This window comes from Peromyscus californicus, unplaced genomic scaffold (assembly GCF_007827085.1).
Source record: "Peromyscus californicus insignis strain IS unplaced genomic scaffold, ASM782708v3 Scaffold_14__1_contigs__length_90479793_seg_2, whole genome shotgun sequence".
NCBI classification, from domain to species: Eukaryota; Metazoa; Chordata; class Mammalia; order Rodentia; family Cricetidae; genus Peromyscus; species Peromyscus californicus.
Genome location: NW_026294436.1, coordinates 14,986,646 through 15,005,407, shown reverse-complemented (window position 1 = coordinate 15,005,407; position 18,762 = coordinate 14,986,646). Strand labels below are relative to the sequence as shown.

At 36.3% G+C, this 18,762-nt stretch overlaps 1 protein-coding gene across 6 annotated transcripts in view; it reads right to left on the bottom strand.

Annotated features, from left to right (window-relative positions):
• R3hdm1 (R3H domain containing 1) overlaps positions 1-18,762 on the bottom strand; it is a 139,578-nt gene that overhangs the window by 67,885 nt on the left and 52,931 nt on the right. For 4 of the 6 annotated variants that reach the window (XM_052736816.1, XM_052736814.1, XM_052736817.1 and 1 more), the window contains exons 4-7: positions 12,583-12,624; positions 12,006-12,095; positions 6,918-7,032; positions 5,876-5,954 (exon numbers count right to left, since the gene is read on the bottom strand). In XM_052736816.1, the coding sequence (XP_052592776.1) occupies positions 5,876-5,954; positions 6,918-7,032; positions 12,006-12,095; positions 12,583-12,624 (326 nt within the window). The remainder of the gene's footprint in view (positions 1-5,875; positions 5,955-6,917; positions 7,033-12,005; positions 12,096-12,582; positions 12,625-18,762) is intronic. The other 2 variants (XM_052736818.1, XM_052736820.1) reach the window with 1 other exon arrangement.

Below are 18,762 nucleotides of genomic sequence, written 5' to 3'. Positions count from 1 at the left end.
AACTAACTTGTCACACTCTTAGTAGGATGTACTAGAGACATAAGAAGCAGTAAGTTTCCCAAGGTCTTAATTTTACACATTTGGCTTTTTATTCACTGTAGTAGTTCAAGATCATAAATTTTCAAATTGATAAACAAAGTTATAAGTATTTTGGTAATAGACATAAGCTAAAAAGTAAACTAATATATGCTATCGTTAAACCTATAAAAACAAGGATGTCAATCAAAATGACAAAAAAAACTACTTAAAGTTAAATAAAGGAGCAATAATACGTGAGTTTCCAGTGTCCTAGTCACTGGAATAGCCCTAACTTTAGAGGCAGCATGGCAAATTCACAAAATGCTCCTCAGGTCACCTCCCACTCAATGCTTCATGCTCCTGGTCAAACTTCTGCATCATGTGACAAATAGAGTGATGTAACATTACTCCAATCAAAGCAATTTTAAGAGTGCTTTACAAAAACACAGAACTAAATATGAGCAAACCCAAATTACTTAAAAAAAATTTCTTACCAAGAGTAATCCATTAATCTTGCTTCCTCCTCCATTAGTTTACACACTATAGCTACCTGTAATACTTTCCTACTTATTAAATTCAAACATGGGGGGCTGGGTAGATGGTTCAGGAGTTAAGAACACTGGCTGCTCTTCAACAGCACCCAGGTTCAATTCCCAGCACCCACACGGCAGCTCACAACTGTCTGTAACTCCAGTTCCAGAAGATCTGACACGCTCACATAGAAATACATGTAGGCAAAACACCAATGCATGTGAAATTGAAAAAAAAGAACAAAATTAAACTCAAATGTGGCTATAAAACCAACAATGTGTAAAGTTATGGCAGTAAATGTAACTCTGTCAAACACATTTTTTCACGTTCCTTGCTTCAAGTGTGTAATGACTAGATAGTGAGGCCACGGAAAACATTTCTTGCCAACAGAAATTTTAGATACTTCATTCTTTACCAGTTCAAATAACGTTTAATAGTCTGAGAATTAAACGAGAGGATTTAATGATGTACAGGAACAAAAGTGGAAGGGCTGGGGTTACAGCTCAGCTTAGAATGCATGAGGTCCACAGTTCAATCCCCAGAACAGCTAAAAATAAAAAATAAAAATATAGTGCTAGTCAAGCAGCTCAGTAGGTTAAAGAGCTTGCTGCCAAGCCTAATGACCTGGTGGGATCCATGTGGTGGGAGGAGAGAATCAACTTGGAAAAATTCTTCTGTGACCTATGCATAGCCACAATGTAATGCACACCCCCTATACACACACCAAATAAATAATAAGTAAGTAAATAAATGCAGTAATAGAAAAATATATTTAGCATCTACTAGAATTCTCTAGGACATACTCAATCGTGAAACTTTTAGTGGAAATCTGCTGTACTTAATTGTGTATCAAGTAATATTAATCATCTGCTTCATTGAGAGCTCAGCCATTTAGCAAAAAATTAAATCCCTACAAACACAATGACATTAGTAGTAACTTATACATCAGGCACTAAATGAATTATTCCCCCATTTGTTAGCTTAAATAAAACTGCATATACAGAAGAAATAAAGCACTGATAAAGCTGCAATATGGGTGAGCACTAAAAACTATACTAAATGAAGACCATGTATTTGATAAGTTGATTAAAATGATGGTCCAGAAGAGGAAAAAATATAGGAACAGAAAACACATTAGAAATTCAGGGGTAATCTATTAATTTTACTATTAGCACAGTGACAGATAAAGGGTGTTCTTTTTTTTTTAAGGGAAGAAAAAGCTCTAAAAACTTTGATAGCTACAAACACCTGTGAATATACAAAAGCCTTAAACCACACATTAAAAAGGTTAAACAGATAATTTAAAAAGCTGTTATATTTGTAAACAAAAATAGAATCACATAATAGAAAATGTCCCTGGGTTTTGTTTGGTTGTTTTTGATAAAGGTTAAGAGGAAAGTTTTACCTACTTGGATCTTACTCAGACTAGCTGTGTATATCCTATCTTCCCATTTATTCCTGAATCCACTCAGTTCTGCAGGAAAAATATGTTAAGGTAGGCAGCAGCTTTCTACTTTCCCCTTCTAATGGGATATTTCAGGTATATCTATTTATCTCTTTGTTGTCTTCTGTGAAACTCTTGTCTTGATGTAGAAGAAACTCAAAATAATAGAATATAAAAAAGGATTTCCTAATAGATTTGCTTAGGAGACATTAAATCACACAAAGCAGAATTTAGCTAAGGGAACACATCCCTCCAAACACCCCAAAATTTATAATGGCAGAATATAGACAATTGTTCCCAGGACTGACTAGCTATGAGACCCATCCTCAATGAGCATGCCTCTAACAGTGGTTCTCAACTTGTGGGTTGTGACCCCTTTAGGGTCGAATGACCCTTTTATAAGGGTCACATATCAGATATTTACATTATAATTCATAACAGTAGCAAAATTACAGTTATGAAGTAGCAACAAAAAGATTTTATGGTTGGGAGTGACCACGACATGAGGTTGCAGTATTAGGAAAGCTGAGAACCACTGGTCTAGTAGGAAGCTCCAGGGAGCAGCACAAGGGGCCTGCCATAAAGCTCTCTTGAGAAATACGTAATTCTTCCAGATGGGCAAGATGACCCCGGGTAATAACTATTCAAAAGGACAACACTGGTATACTAAAGAAATAATTCTGGCAATATCTTTGCTATGTAAATCTCCCATCTAACTAGGTGGCCAGACTCAAGAGTCTCTCGTCTCTGTTTAAGCTGTTTAAAGTGTAATCTGGGATTGGGACCTAAGAGATTTAAGGATGATACTATATGTGAACGCTTAAGCCTCAGTTGTATATAAGTTAGCAAAATCTTCAAGGCCAGCTTCTTTTGGGCATTGGCCACAGCCAGACATAAATTTTTTTCAGTAAAGAGCTTTATTTTATTAATCTCTAAGAGTGGTTTCTCACTGGGAAGGCAGGTTATTTCTATAACATTCTGGCTGACATCTAGGCCAAATATCCTCAGGATTCTTCTGCCAGCTTTGGAGATCAAGTCCTTCCCTTCATGTCTACCTTTTAAACTTAAGCGTTTTAAGATAATTTTGTCCTTATCATTTGTTTAAATACCTCTGCGTAAACTCATCCCCATTAAGCTTTATCTTTACTGAGGACTTCACGATCTGTAACTCACTGCTGACTCGTTCTCTTGATGACTGGAGCCTTTTAATTGTCTATCCTGTTCTACTGTTGACTGCCTCTTAACTTTCAGTTGTGACACTGGCTATTAGCTCAGTCAGAAACATAGCATGCTAATCTCAGTAGCATTCCACATTCAAATAATCATCAGTTCCTAACATGATTATTTCCTGAATATCGTTCAAACCTGCCTCCCCGGCTCTGCCCTCATACTAGGGATTGAAACTTGGGCCTCATGAATATTAGCCAAGTATTCTATCACTGAGTTATATTCACAATTTTTCTCTATATTGAGATTCTAAGGCTTCCCAGCTAGCCTTGAACTTATGATCTATGTGTCTCAGTCTCTAGGGTAGCTGAGACTGCAGGACTGTACTAGCAAGCCTAGTAGTACCTCTCTATTTGTTATGGTTTTCAGCCACTCTTTCTTTATGGTATTTTATAACAAAGAAATCTCTCTAAATGCCCCAAAAAGTATTCTTTAAAAACACCAATCTCGCCAGGCAGTGGTGGCGCAAGCCTTTAATCCTAGCACTTAGGAGTTTGAGGCCAGCCTGGTCTACAGAGTGAGATCCAGGACAGGCACCAAAACTACACAGAGAAACCCTGTCTCAAAAAACAAAAACGAAACAAAAGAAACACCAGTCTCATTATATAGTATTATTGTTCTATTTAAAATCTGGCAATTACTCAAGTTACGTTGTTATGCCCAGTAACTCTTAAGTAATTCACACAACTGGCATTTCAAGGAGAACAGTTTTCATTGGTCACTGTTGCATTCACAGGTCTTTTAAAACATCCCTGATGTCCTATGGTTTTCAAAATTTGCTGGGACATAAAAACAAACAAACAAACAAACAAACAACAGTAACAATAAAAACATAGGTTGAGTCCTTTGCTGTTTGTTTATGCTTCGTTTTGTATGTTGAGGCAGGATTCCATATTGTAGCCAATGACCTGTAACCTGTAGCAATCCTCCTTTCTCAGTCATATAAATGTCAACCATGCTGGGCAAGGATGGCACATGCCTTTAAGTCCAGCACTCTGGAGGCAGAGGTAGGTGGAATTTTTGAGTTCAAGGCCAACCAGGTCTACAGAGTTGAGATCCAGGACAGCCAGGGCTACACAGAGAAACCCTATGTACAGAAGAACAAAAATAAACAAACAAATAAGCAAGTGTCAGCGACAATGCCCTGCTTGTCCTGTTGTAGCATGTTCTCTCTCTCTCTCTCTCTCTCTCTCTCTCTCTCTCTCTCTCTCTCTCTCTCTCTCTCTCTCAGATTTTTATTTTACATATATGTGTGTGTGTTTGTGTGTATGATTGTGACTATATATCCTGCGTGGGTGGCCCCGGAAGTCAGAAGAAGTTGTTAGATCTCCAGAAGCTGAGTCACAAACAGTTGTGAGCTGCCTGATGTGGGTGGGTGTTGGGAACTGAACTTGAGTCCTCTGGAAGAGAAGCCAGTGCTCTTAACTGCTGAGCCAGTCCCTAGCCCCTCCCTCTGGCTTTTACAGCAGCTCAAACAATCTCCTTTACAATATTTATTATATTTTAATTAATTAGCATGTGTCTCTAGCAGAGACAGTAATATCTTCCTCATATTTACAGAAAATGTCAATAAGTTTCTGTTCAGTGAAGTAATGAATCTATCTTTCTACTGAGACTACTAAGAAATAAAATTGAAACAAGAAAGAAAGAGTCACACAGAATTGCTTGTCTTCTTGTTCACTTCAGACCTATGATCCTTCAGGTCTCATCACTGAAGTAAGACCACTCTTTAAAAATTATTTTTTTTGAGACTGCAATATAATTACATCATTTCCTCCTCCCCTGACCTCCACCCAAACCTTCCTATATACCCTTCCTTGTTTTCTTTCAAATTCATAGCAAAAAAGACCATTTTTAATTTTGGTGGATGTCCTTCAGGAGCTAAGTACAAAATTGAAAATCAAGTTGAGTAGCAGACACAGCAAATTTGATTGAGAGCAACAGTCAACAATCACAACTGAACGAAGTCCCAGAGAGACAAAAGACACTACTCACATCCCCTCCCAGGTGCTCCTTCCTGCTGACACTGTCTCTCATCTTTATTCCACTGTTACATAACTACCACACTGCTAAGCTAATAACTGGAGGAAAGGTTCTCAACCTTGGTATCTTTTACCCCAGGAAAGTGCTGGTGAGGTGCATTGTGGGTCCTTAAAGGTCCTTGCCAGAAAGTTTAAAATTAATCACCTCCTATGCTAGGCAAAATGGATTTCCCAATTCAAATGTTGACTCAAATGAGCAGTGTAAAAAGCTTCTGATTGGAAGTTTATAATCTAAATAAGAAAAAACAAGATTTACTCATAATGAGATGCATATACAGAGTTCTTACTTAGATGGAGGATGTTATGGAAAGACACTCATGATTAAATCTCTCTCAACCACAATTCAGAGTCTAAATATATTGGTAACTTTGTATTTCTGAAAATTTCTAAAGAATAGGAATGATTTGCACATCATTATAACATGCATAATGCAAAGATATTTATACATCTGCATTTAGTAGACCAACATCTTATTCCTAAGAAACTAAAATGTTTCTGTTATATTCCATAGAGCTACAATTTTATCCTAATATTTGAACTCAATAATGAAAACATATATAGCAAGGTTATGGTACTCTAGAAACAATGTAAACCTTATAAATTTAATTTTTACCTGGGATTGTTTTTTAATGTATTTACTAAAAATTCATGTAGATCTATGCCAGTTGAATCAGTGTATTCTTGACTGGAATCTAAAAAACAACAACACAAAAACCCAGTATAAAGTTGTTTACCACAAATCCCTTTCCCTTTTGTACATTATGTCTATCTTAAGTAAAATGAGATGCCCCATGAAGAAAAAAAAAAAAAAAAGACCAAGTAGGAAAAAAAAATTTATGATAAAGGCAGATGACCACTATTTTTCAACTTACATATATATTTATGACATGGGCTGATATAACTTCATGAACATACACATTCTTAAACTTAATGTCAGACTAAATTTATCCTGATTTCTTTAACGTTCCTCTTGTACTCATATTCTCATATTCAAACATGTTAGTTAGGTGAAAAACTGAATGATTCTGATAATGATTTCTATCTGTAGCAAATTTAAAGAGCTTAATTCACTTGAATGTATATAAGTAGAAACAGTAATTTGGAAGAATTTTAGTTCTAAAATTACTTACTTAAGATTCTTGAAATTCAGTGCCAAAGGTCTGCTTTTAAAAAATTTCGCAAATATTCATGTGTATTTAATCCCTTAAATGTAATATCCTGGTAATACTGGTCAACACAACAGCGTTTATAAACTAGTAAGAACATTTTTATTTCACTGCAGTACTCAATGATCCTTAAAACTTTATGAAGACAAACATTCTGGGGTTTCCAACAATATTCTTAAAATGACACCAGTTCTTTGTATTGAACAATATAACACAAACTATGATTCTGACATTTGAACATGAGTGAGACTGGAAAGGGACTTTGATGACCATTCTTCTTAGTAACTGAGATTTATGTTACAATTTTTGGTTAGAGAATCTTAACATTATACATACCCATGACATACCAGATGAGTAAATATTACATCATCCCTCCGGTCTGCTATGCCATTTTCAATACAGATATGTGACATGTGTTATTCAAGGGGTAAGGAATTATTGATAATGAAACTAAATTTTTATCTAAAAAATAAAGAATAAATTACTAACCTCTTGATAACATTTTTCTGGGCAACTTATCACTGGCTTTTTCTTTATCTGTTTCATCTTTTGAGGGCTTTTCCTCTTTTTCAAATGATTGTGTTAACTGGATTTGAATTTTTTCCTGTTGGAAGGAAAAATTAGTTATTCCATGAAAATATAAACTAATTCAATATTAAGTATTGGCATTTCCTGAGTAACTCAAAACTGTATGAAGGACAAAAAGGACAAGAAATTTTCATTTTATCCAATTAAAACTTATAAATTAGAAATCAACTTAAGCCAGGTGTGGTAGCATGGGGCCTTTAATACAGCACTCACAGGCAGAGACAGGCGAATCTATGAATACCATGAATTCGAGGCCAGCTTGGTCGACATAGTGAAACCCCATCTCAAAATAAACAAACAGAAAAGAAACTTAAAAAGTGTCTTGAGAAAAAAGGTGAAAACAGTTTGTTCAGTCAGATATGGTGATGCACGCCTTTAATCCCAGCATTTAGGAAGCAGAGGCAGGTGGATCTCTGAATTTGAGATCAGTCTGGTCTACAGAGTGAATTCCAATCCAGCCAGGAACATAGTAAGGTGCTGTCTCAAAACCAAAACCAAAACCAAAACTACACCTAATATGCTCATCTGAATGTATCAATTAAAGCAGACCTTTAAAATTGTTTTGGAGAAAATGTATGTTTCCTGTTATGGTTTTACTGCATTTATTTACAAAACACCCTAGAGATCAGAACTCAGGTCTTCTTGACCTATTTATTGTTCCAGTGGAGATGCTCACCACAATTATCAACCATGACAAGAGAAACATACTAATATCAGGAAAATAATTAACAAAATTTTTGAGATAGTGTCTAATGTATCCTAGGCTTGCTATACAGAGGAGAACGACCCTGAATGTCTAATCTTCTTGTCTCCAACTCCCAAGTGCTGGGATTACAAGTGTGTCTCATCTGATTCATGTGTTACTAGGGATGAACCCAGGGTTTTGTGCATGCTATAAGCACTCTACCAACTGGGCTACATCCCTAGCTCAAGTTTAATTTTTTGAGTATCCCATATAAGCACACTCTCTTTCTCTTGCAAGACAAAATGTAAGCAGAAAAGTTTTCCAAATCATGGCACCTATTTTCTGACTTGAGATTTATGTATCACTGTGCCTCCTTTAATCACTACACAGCTGTTTTAGAAAGATATCAAATAAGATTATGTTTCTTCCTGAAACATGTAACAACAATAAAGCAGCCATACTGTTAAAGACCAAAATGGAGAATAATCTTATATTGAAAATAATGTCATTAAAGCAATTTTAGAGCCAGCAGAGATTACTAGGAAATCAATTTATATACCCTGAAAGGCAAAGATTATGTTGAGCTATGTTTATTCAGGTAACATTACAAGAAATATACAATAAACATCAGGCTATTTCAACTAAAGATAAAAGTGTGGACTAGTGTTAAAGACTAAATTATACTTTTGTTCATTACTTAACTTTTCTAGATAGTAGTAGCAGAAGTGGTCAGTAACACAGAGGATACAAACATCAGGATTCTCAAACTTAGTGCCAGGAGAATTTCTCTTAAACTTCCTCTCCATCACACACAAAATTATTTTCAAAACAACTGCTAGTAGAATTTCGGTTATATATATAAAACAGTAAGATAATTAGATACTGTTTTCTTTTTCATTGTTTCTTCCAAATTTCTTGTTCAAATTTCAGGGGCTGGGAATACTGCTCAGTGGCAGAATGATGCTCAGAAAACACAGTCAACGCCATCCACTGGAAGTTTCTACCAGGATGACGAACTCCTGTTTTCTGCCTTTTCTGTCTTGCTTATCAAACACACTATGTCACATTTGTGACGTTGATTTATTTCTAAACTTGTTCTGTTTCTATTCTTCCCACAGTTTTCAGATATTTGTAAATGGCTATAGAATTAATTTTTAGGACAACATTTAGGAGTTTTCCTTCTTTGAAGCTTCTGACTACTATCATTGACAGGCCAATGAAATGTATGTAGGAGAAAAGACTCCACACTGAACTCTGAGGCCCTGACTAAAAGGTGCTTCCAATGACTAGCACATTTCACTTCTAAATTATTTCCTCTGAGTCATAGATATTAATTTATAGATATTAAATTACTTAAGACAAACTATATTTTACAACTCTAGTAGAGAAGGCTGGTGTTTTGTCATCAGCTGATCCTGTTTTCAGTACCTGCATAAAGAAAACCCATTCTGAATGCTGAAGGTGGCAATGTAAACTCTTCTAACTACAAATAATAGGAACATGTACACAGAAAGCTGCAATTTCTTTATTCTTTACTATGGCATTTATAACATCTGTGATTAAGGTTATTTCCCTATTACAAACTCTCACCACACATGAATGACATCTCTCTTATAATTGCTTCTCAATCTTTTTTATAATGAGTTTTATGTCATATTAATTCACCAAAAATTAACATACCATGAAGAGAAATAGTTGGAAATTGTATCAAGGGTGAGAAAAGATAGCAGAACATGTATTTTCTAAGTCCCTTTCAGGTGCATTTTAGTCAACTTAAAACATGAAAAAGAGGTTTCTACTTTAAACAAAAATATATCTTGTAAATAGAGAGGCAATAAGAGATTATTAACCAAATGAAAAAAATTATGTTTAAAACATAGTAAGTAGAATAACTGAATTCTGACATATCTTATACGGATAGTGTAACTTTTTAAAATGTAATACACAATCTGTGATCAGTATATGTCCTAATAGCTGACATATATCCTGTAAGTATTTTTCAGAGGAATTTTTACTACATAGGTTTCTGTAGTATTATAAGACAAGCCCCAATGCCCCCAACATTTTTCACATAAGGTAAAATAAACAGGAAATTAAAAAAAAAAAAAGATCACGACAGTTTTTCTCAGAAGGTATAAACTTCTCTGTATCAATATACTCTTGAATGGCCACTCCTTCCTATTTCCTCAAAATTCCTGGATCATTAATGCCATGATGCTAAGATAGTACAGCACTTTGTCAACAGAATGAGGAAATGAACTTTCAAAACACACTCCATGAACAATCATACTTTTTAATCTTACTTATAAAAGAAATTGCCAAGCTGGGCAGTGGTGGCGCACACCTTTAATCAAGGCAGATCCCTTGAGTTTGAGACCAGCCTGGTCTACAGAACAAGTTCCAAGACAGCCAGGGCTGTTACACAGAGAAACTCTGTCTTGAAAAAAAAAAAAAAAAAAAAAAAGAAACAAAACCAAAAAATGAAATTCCTTTAAAGATTTTGTTCCATTTATTTTTATGTGTTTTGCATGTGCGTCTCTGCATCCCATGCATGTCTAGTGCCATGGAGAACAGAAGAGGTGTCACATCCCTTGAAACTGAGTTAAAGATGATTTTGAGCTACATTTGGATGCTGGGAATTAAATCTGGGTCCCCTCCCTGGAAAAGCAGCCGGTGTTCTTAACTGCTAAGCCATCTTTCCAGCCCATAAGAGAACTTTTAAAAATTACTTTCAAAGAACAATTTTATTGTTTTTTTTTTCCCCTTTCAGACTATGTCATAACTCACTAGCTTTACTAACAATCAGCCATGTAATGCTTAATATGAAGCAACCACATTTTGTAAAACAAAGTGCCAAAAGGGTTAAGCTTAAAAGTATTCTAAAGATAACTATACTCAGTAAAATATTTTGACATTAATTTTGACTTTGCTAGGAAAATGTTATTGCTAAATACATTCAATCGAATACATACATATGTATATTTTATATAGCTCCAATGAAAAAATAAGAATTTAATTTTTCTTGCATCTTAGAAATAAAATATAGTGATTTGTAAAAGTAAGACACATTATATGCATGTCACAACTAACTTTAGTATCTACTGTATCTCTTCAAGATCATCACTTAAGCCATGGGAAAGCAGAAAAGGTTTGCTTGAATCAACAAATGTACAACTGATATGTGCTTCAAAAACATTTGAGACAAAAGTTTTTTTGAGACAGGGAATCACGGTTTACCCCTGGGTGGCCTGAACTTTCTATACAGACCAGGACAGCCTACTCAAAGAGATCCACCTGTCTCTGCCTCTGCCTCCAGGGTGCTAGAATTAAAGGTGTATCCCACCACTCCTGCATGACATTTCAAATTTTAAAATAGCTGTACAATATGTCATGATTATTTAAAAAAAAATTTGTTTCTTAAATAAGTACTAGTCGTTTTGCTTCTTTAGAAACATAAAGTTGCCTAAACCCTCTTATGAAGCAGCATCCCTCACCAGCAGCCCTAGTTATCCCACTGATAATCATCAGCAGAACTGAAAGCCTATTCAGACAGCACCAGACAAAGACAACTTGCAGTTACGATTAACGTAAGAAAAACCAAAGCATTAAAAACAACACAGGCTTCAAACATGGTAATTTGCTTAAATCTCACTACCTTATGTTTTATAAGAACAGACAGAGAAGTATCAGACAACTACTAAAGACTCATGCAAAATGGACACTGGCTTTACTATGCATTCAGGCTAAGATAAGACACTATTAAGCAGAAGTCAAGGTAGTTCCCAGAGAAACAACAAGAATACAACAAATTCCCAAAACCCAAAATTAAAAAAGGAATTATATCATAATTATAATCACTGAAAGTACTTTAATAGTGAATACTTTCGAACAATAACTTACAACTTTCCTTGTCCTACTTTTTTTGAGACAGGGTTCCTCTGTGTAACTCTGGCTGTCCTGGAACTCGCTCTGTAGACCAGGCTGGCCCCTAACTCACAGAGATCCGAAAGGCATGTGCCACTACCGCCAGCTAATTTATAACTTCCTTGAAGTCACATTCCTGGGTAATAATATAATCTCAAAAGTTTTCCCAAAAGAAGAATCTCTATTGTAAGCCTCAGACTGAAGTAGAGTTTTCCTAACTCATCTGGATTTTCATTAACAAGTATTATCAAGTCAGTTTTATTTACCAGAAATGAAAGAAAGAATACATTCACACTCAACTTTCATTGACCCATATCAAAGACTGTCTCCAGTTCCACCATGTCTTCAAGTAATTTTTGTTTTGCTTTGTTGTAGTTTACCTGGGTCTCCTGTGATATCTCTGCTGCAGGGAGTGGTGGAGATTCTTCACACACTGCAAGGCTCCGAACTAGCTTTAACTTTGAGCTTGACTAAAGAGAAGTATTTAAAATTAACACTACATTTCATAAATTAGGGCATATTCAAAAGCCCCCTAGAGAGTGTCTAAATTTCTTTTTAGTTTCCACCACGAATAAAAAAGTAGATGAATGTGTAAGTTAGATATATAATTGAATAGCACTAAAACCCCTTGAAAGTGAAAATAAACAATTTTAGTTTTAAAAATTATAGCAATAGCAAGAATGGGGATAATTCCAATTTCAAATCCAACAAATGGTGAGAAAGAAATTTTTCTCTATAGTTAAAAAACAACAACAACAAAAACCCCCGCCCAGGATAATTAAAAGCAATGCACAAAAGCAACTAGGCAAGACAAAAAACCCAAATAAAACAAAAGAAGCTTTCTGCCCCAAACAAAAGATGAGAAAACTAAACTGAATGTAGTGCTGTATGAAAACAAGAATTCATCAAGCATGAAGGAAGGCCTTGGCATGCCAGCACACCAAATAGTTACTATACCTTAGACCTTTTTCCTGTCTGTCCAAATGACTGCAGGGGCCGCTGAATATATAATAAGAGAGATTTTATTAAATTTCACACTCAAACAGAAAATTTGCTTCTTAATTCATACACCTAAACCTCAGAGTTTGCTAAACAAGGAAATCAAAGATGGTTCAGAGAAAGAGATTCCTCGAGACACACACTGGGAGAAGTTACTAAACCCCTCTGTGGATTGGTATTTTCTTTAAATCAGCAAATTTCTGTATTAAATGAACACAATATGGAACTCTGAAGGTTACTTTTTCATAGCAAAATAAAGTACGTTTCTTCAGTATTTTTTTTTAAAGATTTATTTATTTATTATGTATACAGTGTTCTGTTTGCATGTATCCCTACAGACCAGAAGAGGGAGTCAGATCTCATTACAGATGGTTGTGAGCCATCATGTGGGTGCTGGGAATTGAACTCAGGACCTCTGGAAGAACAGCCAGTGTTCTTAACCTCTGAGCCATCTCTCCAGTCCCTCTTCAGTATTTTAAAACAACATTTTCAGCAATGTTGGGGTAAGTGGACACACCAAATCACTCAGCAATTTCAATTAGCTGAAGTTAGAAAAGTTTCAACCTCACTAAGGAAATATTTGAATAGTACAAAGACTCAGAGTCTATACTGCTTTCATCTCTCATCTGCTGAGCCTTTTCAGTAAAACATGAAGGACACACCACCAGATTCAGTAATGAAAGCTACTCACTAGGTCTCAGGTGAGGCAATGAAGTAGACGTGTTAGAAAGAAGGCAGACTTCCAATAAAGGTGTTTAGCACAACCGTCAGATCACTAGTCACACTATCAGAGGACTCACAGAAGCAACTAGCTATAGTCTGTGCTTGAGCCTACAGTGCTGGTAACTCAGACAGACTTAAAACTCTTTCCTTCTCTTCCTTCTTATCTATCATTTCAAATCCAGCTCCTCACAGGGCAGGGACCAGGCATCTATTCTCATTAGTAGTAGGGAGCCAATTAGGCATCAAACACAATACACATTCAAGCTAATCCTCAGGCTACTAAGCTTCACATTTTTAAGAAATGGAGAGAGACATTATGTATACTAACATCCCAACAGAAACACAGGCCAAAGTACGAAAATGTCAAAATCTCTATTTTGGATCTTAAGGCCTTCAAAGATTAAAACACTGTATTCTTACAATTCTGACTCTAGATCACCAAGTTAACAATAAAATCTAAGACACAGAAAGCCAGGTACCCTCCCCCCCCAAAAAAAGGAAGGAAGGAAGAAATGAAGGAAGAAAAGAACTGTTGCTTATAGAGGGAAATGGTCTGACTATGTTTGCACAGGGGAGTGCTGCCAAAGAGGACTCCTTGCATGTTGGTGGATTAGTTTCAACGTGCTCTCCACTTCCCCTTGGCCAAGTGGGCTTTTCACTCTCTGTAAGTCATATCTAAAACATGGAAATAAAGAAGACACAGTTCCTGACTGGTCTTATGGTCTCATAGTCCAGAATCCGTTACAAATTAGTCGAACTGAACCTCAGAGCTTCCGAACCTTAGTCCAGTAACCTCACATTCCACCTGCATACGTATGTTACAGATTACATTCAGATACAGGAGACAGAATTCCAAAGACATTACCCAAGAATGATTCCCCATCCTTGTTCTATTTAATGAAACACAAAGCTGGGCTCTGCTGTGAAGGGCTTTTACAGAAGTAGCTTATCTCCTAGTCAGTTCACCCTAAGATACAGATTTAAAAACTGAAGTAAGTCTGCCCCATCAATAAGCCTCTTAGAAGCTGAGTTTTCTTTGGTTGAGACAAAACAGTCAAGTCAAAGAGATTCGAAGGATTCAAATGCACTGCTTGCTTTGAAGATAAAAAGGCTACCCAGGAAACATGAACCTTGTACCAACTTTGGAACTGAGGTCTGCGGAAAAGGAATGCACCTTGATGCCTATTCTTTCCAAACTCTCCAAAGAGGATCAGGGTGGCTAACACTCTTGAATTTTGGCTTTGTCAAACCTTAAGCAGAAAACTCAAATAAGTCTACTGTAAGTGCCTAAGGGGGAGTCATTGCCACTCTCTAAGTTATGTTGATCTGTTATGCAGCAAGAGGAAACAAAAATATCAATATATAAGTAAAGTGCCAGAGTGGCATTATTACACCAAATTACTTATTTCTCTTCATTTCAAATAGTAAAAGATATATACTAGAAAATCTGCCACATTCACCAGCACACACCACAGAGCAGAAAAAATGATTTCTGCTTATAAAAGTAGATGTCCTTCATTTATTTTTATTCTGTTTAAAGTTTGGCAGCCAGACCTGGCTTTAAATAAGAATTCTTCCAGTTTGATCTACAATCATCTTTTAAAGTGGATTTTATTTATTTGGAGCACATGTTTCACCTTTAGCAGAACCTTATTTTGACAGTAAAAATGTAGCAACTCTTTTAAGCCCCTTACTCATAGTGAGAAATACTCAGTGAATTAGAATTTAGGCCAAAAGACAAACCCCAATTTATTTTATTTTACTGAACATAAAAACAGGTTATAATTCAAAAGTCCAGGGTTATTTCAAACTGGAAAATATTTTTTCTGTAGAAAATAGTAAAAATGATAACATTTCCCAATAAGCCCCTTTAAACCAAATCATAGCTGAATTATACATATAAATATTGATTAGATTTTGGGATACAGAAGAAACCTATCTTCATCTGTTCAGAGAGCTAATGTTTTAAGTTGTAAGTGAGATTCATCTTCCCCTTCACTGGACAAACCCTAATTTATATAGTTTATCCTGTTTATACCCAAGAGCAGACAGAAACCAGGCCAAAAAAAAAAGGTGCAGAATATAGAAGATTCTTGATAGACTCTCAGTTTTAAACTGATAAACACACTGGCAGAGACATCAGCTACTAGAGTTTGGAGATAAACTGAGAAAGAGCCAAGTAATCCTCATGTGTATATTGTGTGCTAGCATCAACTAATTGCCAATCCAATATCACTCAATTGAGAGGAAATCCAACTTATTTCATGAAGGGAGTCATTTTTATTTATAATCAGTAATTTATTATTATTAGGTTTCAAACCCAGGACAAATGGCTGAGGGGCCCACTTAACATATCAAAGCAGACCTGGCTGCCAGGTTCTCCCAGTATCCCCCAGTCCCTACCTGTTACAGGGTTCTCCTGGCTGGCACACCCCTCCCTATATAATCTGCTATACCTGGTTCCCCTCTTGCCTCTCCCTTCCCCTCCCTGTCTCCTCACATGGCCAGCTGAGTCTGGTTACGACCACTCTGGATTCTCCCAGAAGTCCCTGCCTCTGACTATGCTCCCACATATCTATAATAAGCTTTCTCTTCCACCATACCCAGGAGCAGTTATGTCCTTTCCTTTTTTTTTTTTTCATTCAGTTACTAACAAAATAAACCGTAACAGTTGAAACTTTTTGACTAATTAAGACCACACCTTGCAGGTTACTAATGTGCACTGCATTTCTGTACAATAGTAAGGATTAAGAGTAATTATGCAAAAGAATAGAATGAATTCAGTACTTAGCTAAAGGTAAAACTAAGGAGTGAAAACAACCAGCGTCAGGCTGTCAATTTCTATCAAAATAAAATAAAACAACGTTTTCTTAAGAGATCTGACCAAAAAAAGTCAATAAAGCAACAAGCCAAACAAAACCACCAGTTTAATGTCACCATTTAATCCTTTTGGCCATAGAATATGAGGTTAAAATGCAAAGGTATATTAGATATTTAAGCAAAGTTCCCAAGGAAACGCACAGCCTCATGGCTTATTATTCCACATATTAAATGAAGACAGAAGAGTTTTCCATTATAATGGTGAATATGTAAAAATTATTCAATGTAAAAAACTATACTCAAGCATTTCTTCCATCTCCATGCTTATAAATGTCACCACCCAAATGTATAAAACCCAAGATCAACTGAAAATAACAAATTCTAGAAATAATTTTAAATAATAAAGTGTGACTTTGGAAAGTGAATTCTAAGTTTTAAAGTGTTAAACTTGTTTAATGTTTATAAAATTCAATAAAAACAAGCCATATAAATACGCTTAAAAGACAAAAAGTTATGTTGAAATGGAAATTTTGGGAATATGTTAAAAAACAAGCTTTATTGCTAAAGAAAAAACTATCTTTCATGACAACAAAGGGAGAAATTGGAGAAGCGGTGCAGCTGTGTTTTAGCTCATGAGTAACTGATAATAGCAATGACTATAAAGATAATATTGTATAAACTGAGGACATGGCTGCTTCAAGGTATGGTTGAGGAGAAGACTTTTATTGCAGATATGAGAGAGAATAAAGCCAGAGGCAACAGGAAGAGTCCATAGCAGAAAGACAAAGCAGTACACAGAACAAGGCCAGCAGACTGGACCAGGCCATGAGAGGCAAGCCGGAGAGTGAGAAAGGTAGACAAAGAGAGTTCAGGAGGGGCTGGGGATTTAGCTCAGTGGTAGAACGCTTGCCTAGCAAGTGCAAGGCCCTAGGTTCGGTCCTCAGCTCTGGGGGAAAAAAGAGAGAGAGAGAGAGAGAGAGAGAGAGAGAGAGATCAAGAAAAGGAGATGGAGAGAGGCAAGAGAGAGGGGACAAAGAGAGAAAGAGAGGAAGACAAAAGAACACATATAGCTGAGATAGTAGCGTTGTAGTGGAATGAGAAGCCAGAAGTAAAGTCGGAGCTGAAGAGCTGAAAAGAGCCAGGATGCCAGCATGGACTCTGTTAAAAGGTACTTGTGACACTGAGAGACCCTGAAAGCCAGCCTGTGCTTTGGTATGTTAACGGTTACCACAGATAGCCAGTTTCTTTTGGACTTGACCTGACAAATGTACTTTGCATTTGTTTCATCAGTTAAGAAATCTGTTGCCTATTCTACCACTCTCAGGGATGCCCTGATGTGTTTTGCTTTTTCTTTTCCCTGATAAAGGATTAGCCTATGCTAGATTTAAACTTCAAATGTAGCCAAGATGACCTGGGACACCACATCCTCCTACTTCGGACTTCTGACCATGACTGGCTTCTGTTCCCTTAAACCCTTTGAAAGAAAGCATTGCAAGTAATTCTTAGAAGCACAATATCAGAGTCTCATCATCCATAACAGTGCAAATTACAGTGCAAATTATCTAAGGCTGCTATCTTACTAAATTTGTTTACTAGTATATACAATAATCTACCATAATATCTTATACCTATCCATTCCATTTCTTCTTTTCCCTTCTCTCTCTCTCTCTCTTTTTTTTTAAGAATACTGAGTTTAATATTTTCTTCCACCCCCAACCCTATAACCATCATCCATAACCCTGAGAATTATGAAACCTAAGAGAGAAAGGGCATCGTTTTCTTAGAATTGCTTCCTGCTGTTTAAGGGGTGATGTTATCTCTGTTGGGTACTGTGAGAAAGCTCAGATAGTTAAATCTCAGTTAGACTAACTGTAGGTTCTGCAGCAAGTCTTAGAGTAATGGGTAAGATTGTCTGAAATTCTGGTAAGAAGTGTAGTATGATGATGATTACCATGGCATAGATAAGATGGAACTACAACCAATGCAAACAATATCAAGCAAGAAACACATACTAAAATCCAGGGAAGTATAGAGCATAGGTAAATGGCATGTTACAAAGATCATTCCAAAAGGTGTCCTATCCTAAAGAACCTAAATCTAATACTTAATATGTTCTATCTACTAAGTTGTAACTATAACTGCTAGTCTTCAATCCCATCAAAGACCTGAGAAGGAATATAATGGTACCTGAGAAATGGTAGATGGATACAAGCAACTTTCGGGAATCTTGCAAGAGTAGCCCGAGACAGCTGGCAGCCTGGACAGTCACCTGATGTTTCTCAGCATGGTTGGTGCATTCAAATTGGCTACAGGCCTAAAGTATCTGACAGACCATTTTCAGAAGCAGGAATTCTGAAAGACCACCTTACCCTGTCTTGGCAGAGTACAGTGGTCGCTTTCCTTGTGTCCCGCTTGTCCAGAAAGGACAGCATTGCATTTGTACTGTCAGCCGTCAAGGCAAGGGCAGTTCTTTGCCCAGTAGGCCATTTTGTGCCAAGAAGACAAACTTCCAAATGGAAATGTCTTAGAAGTCCAACATTCTCTCGGGATCAAATTGGTGTAGCCAGGAGCAATTGTGTCTCACGTCAACAGAAT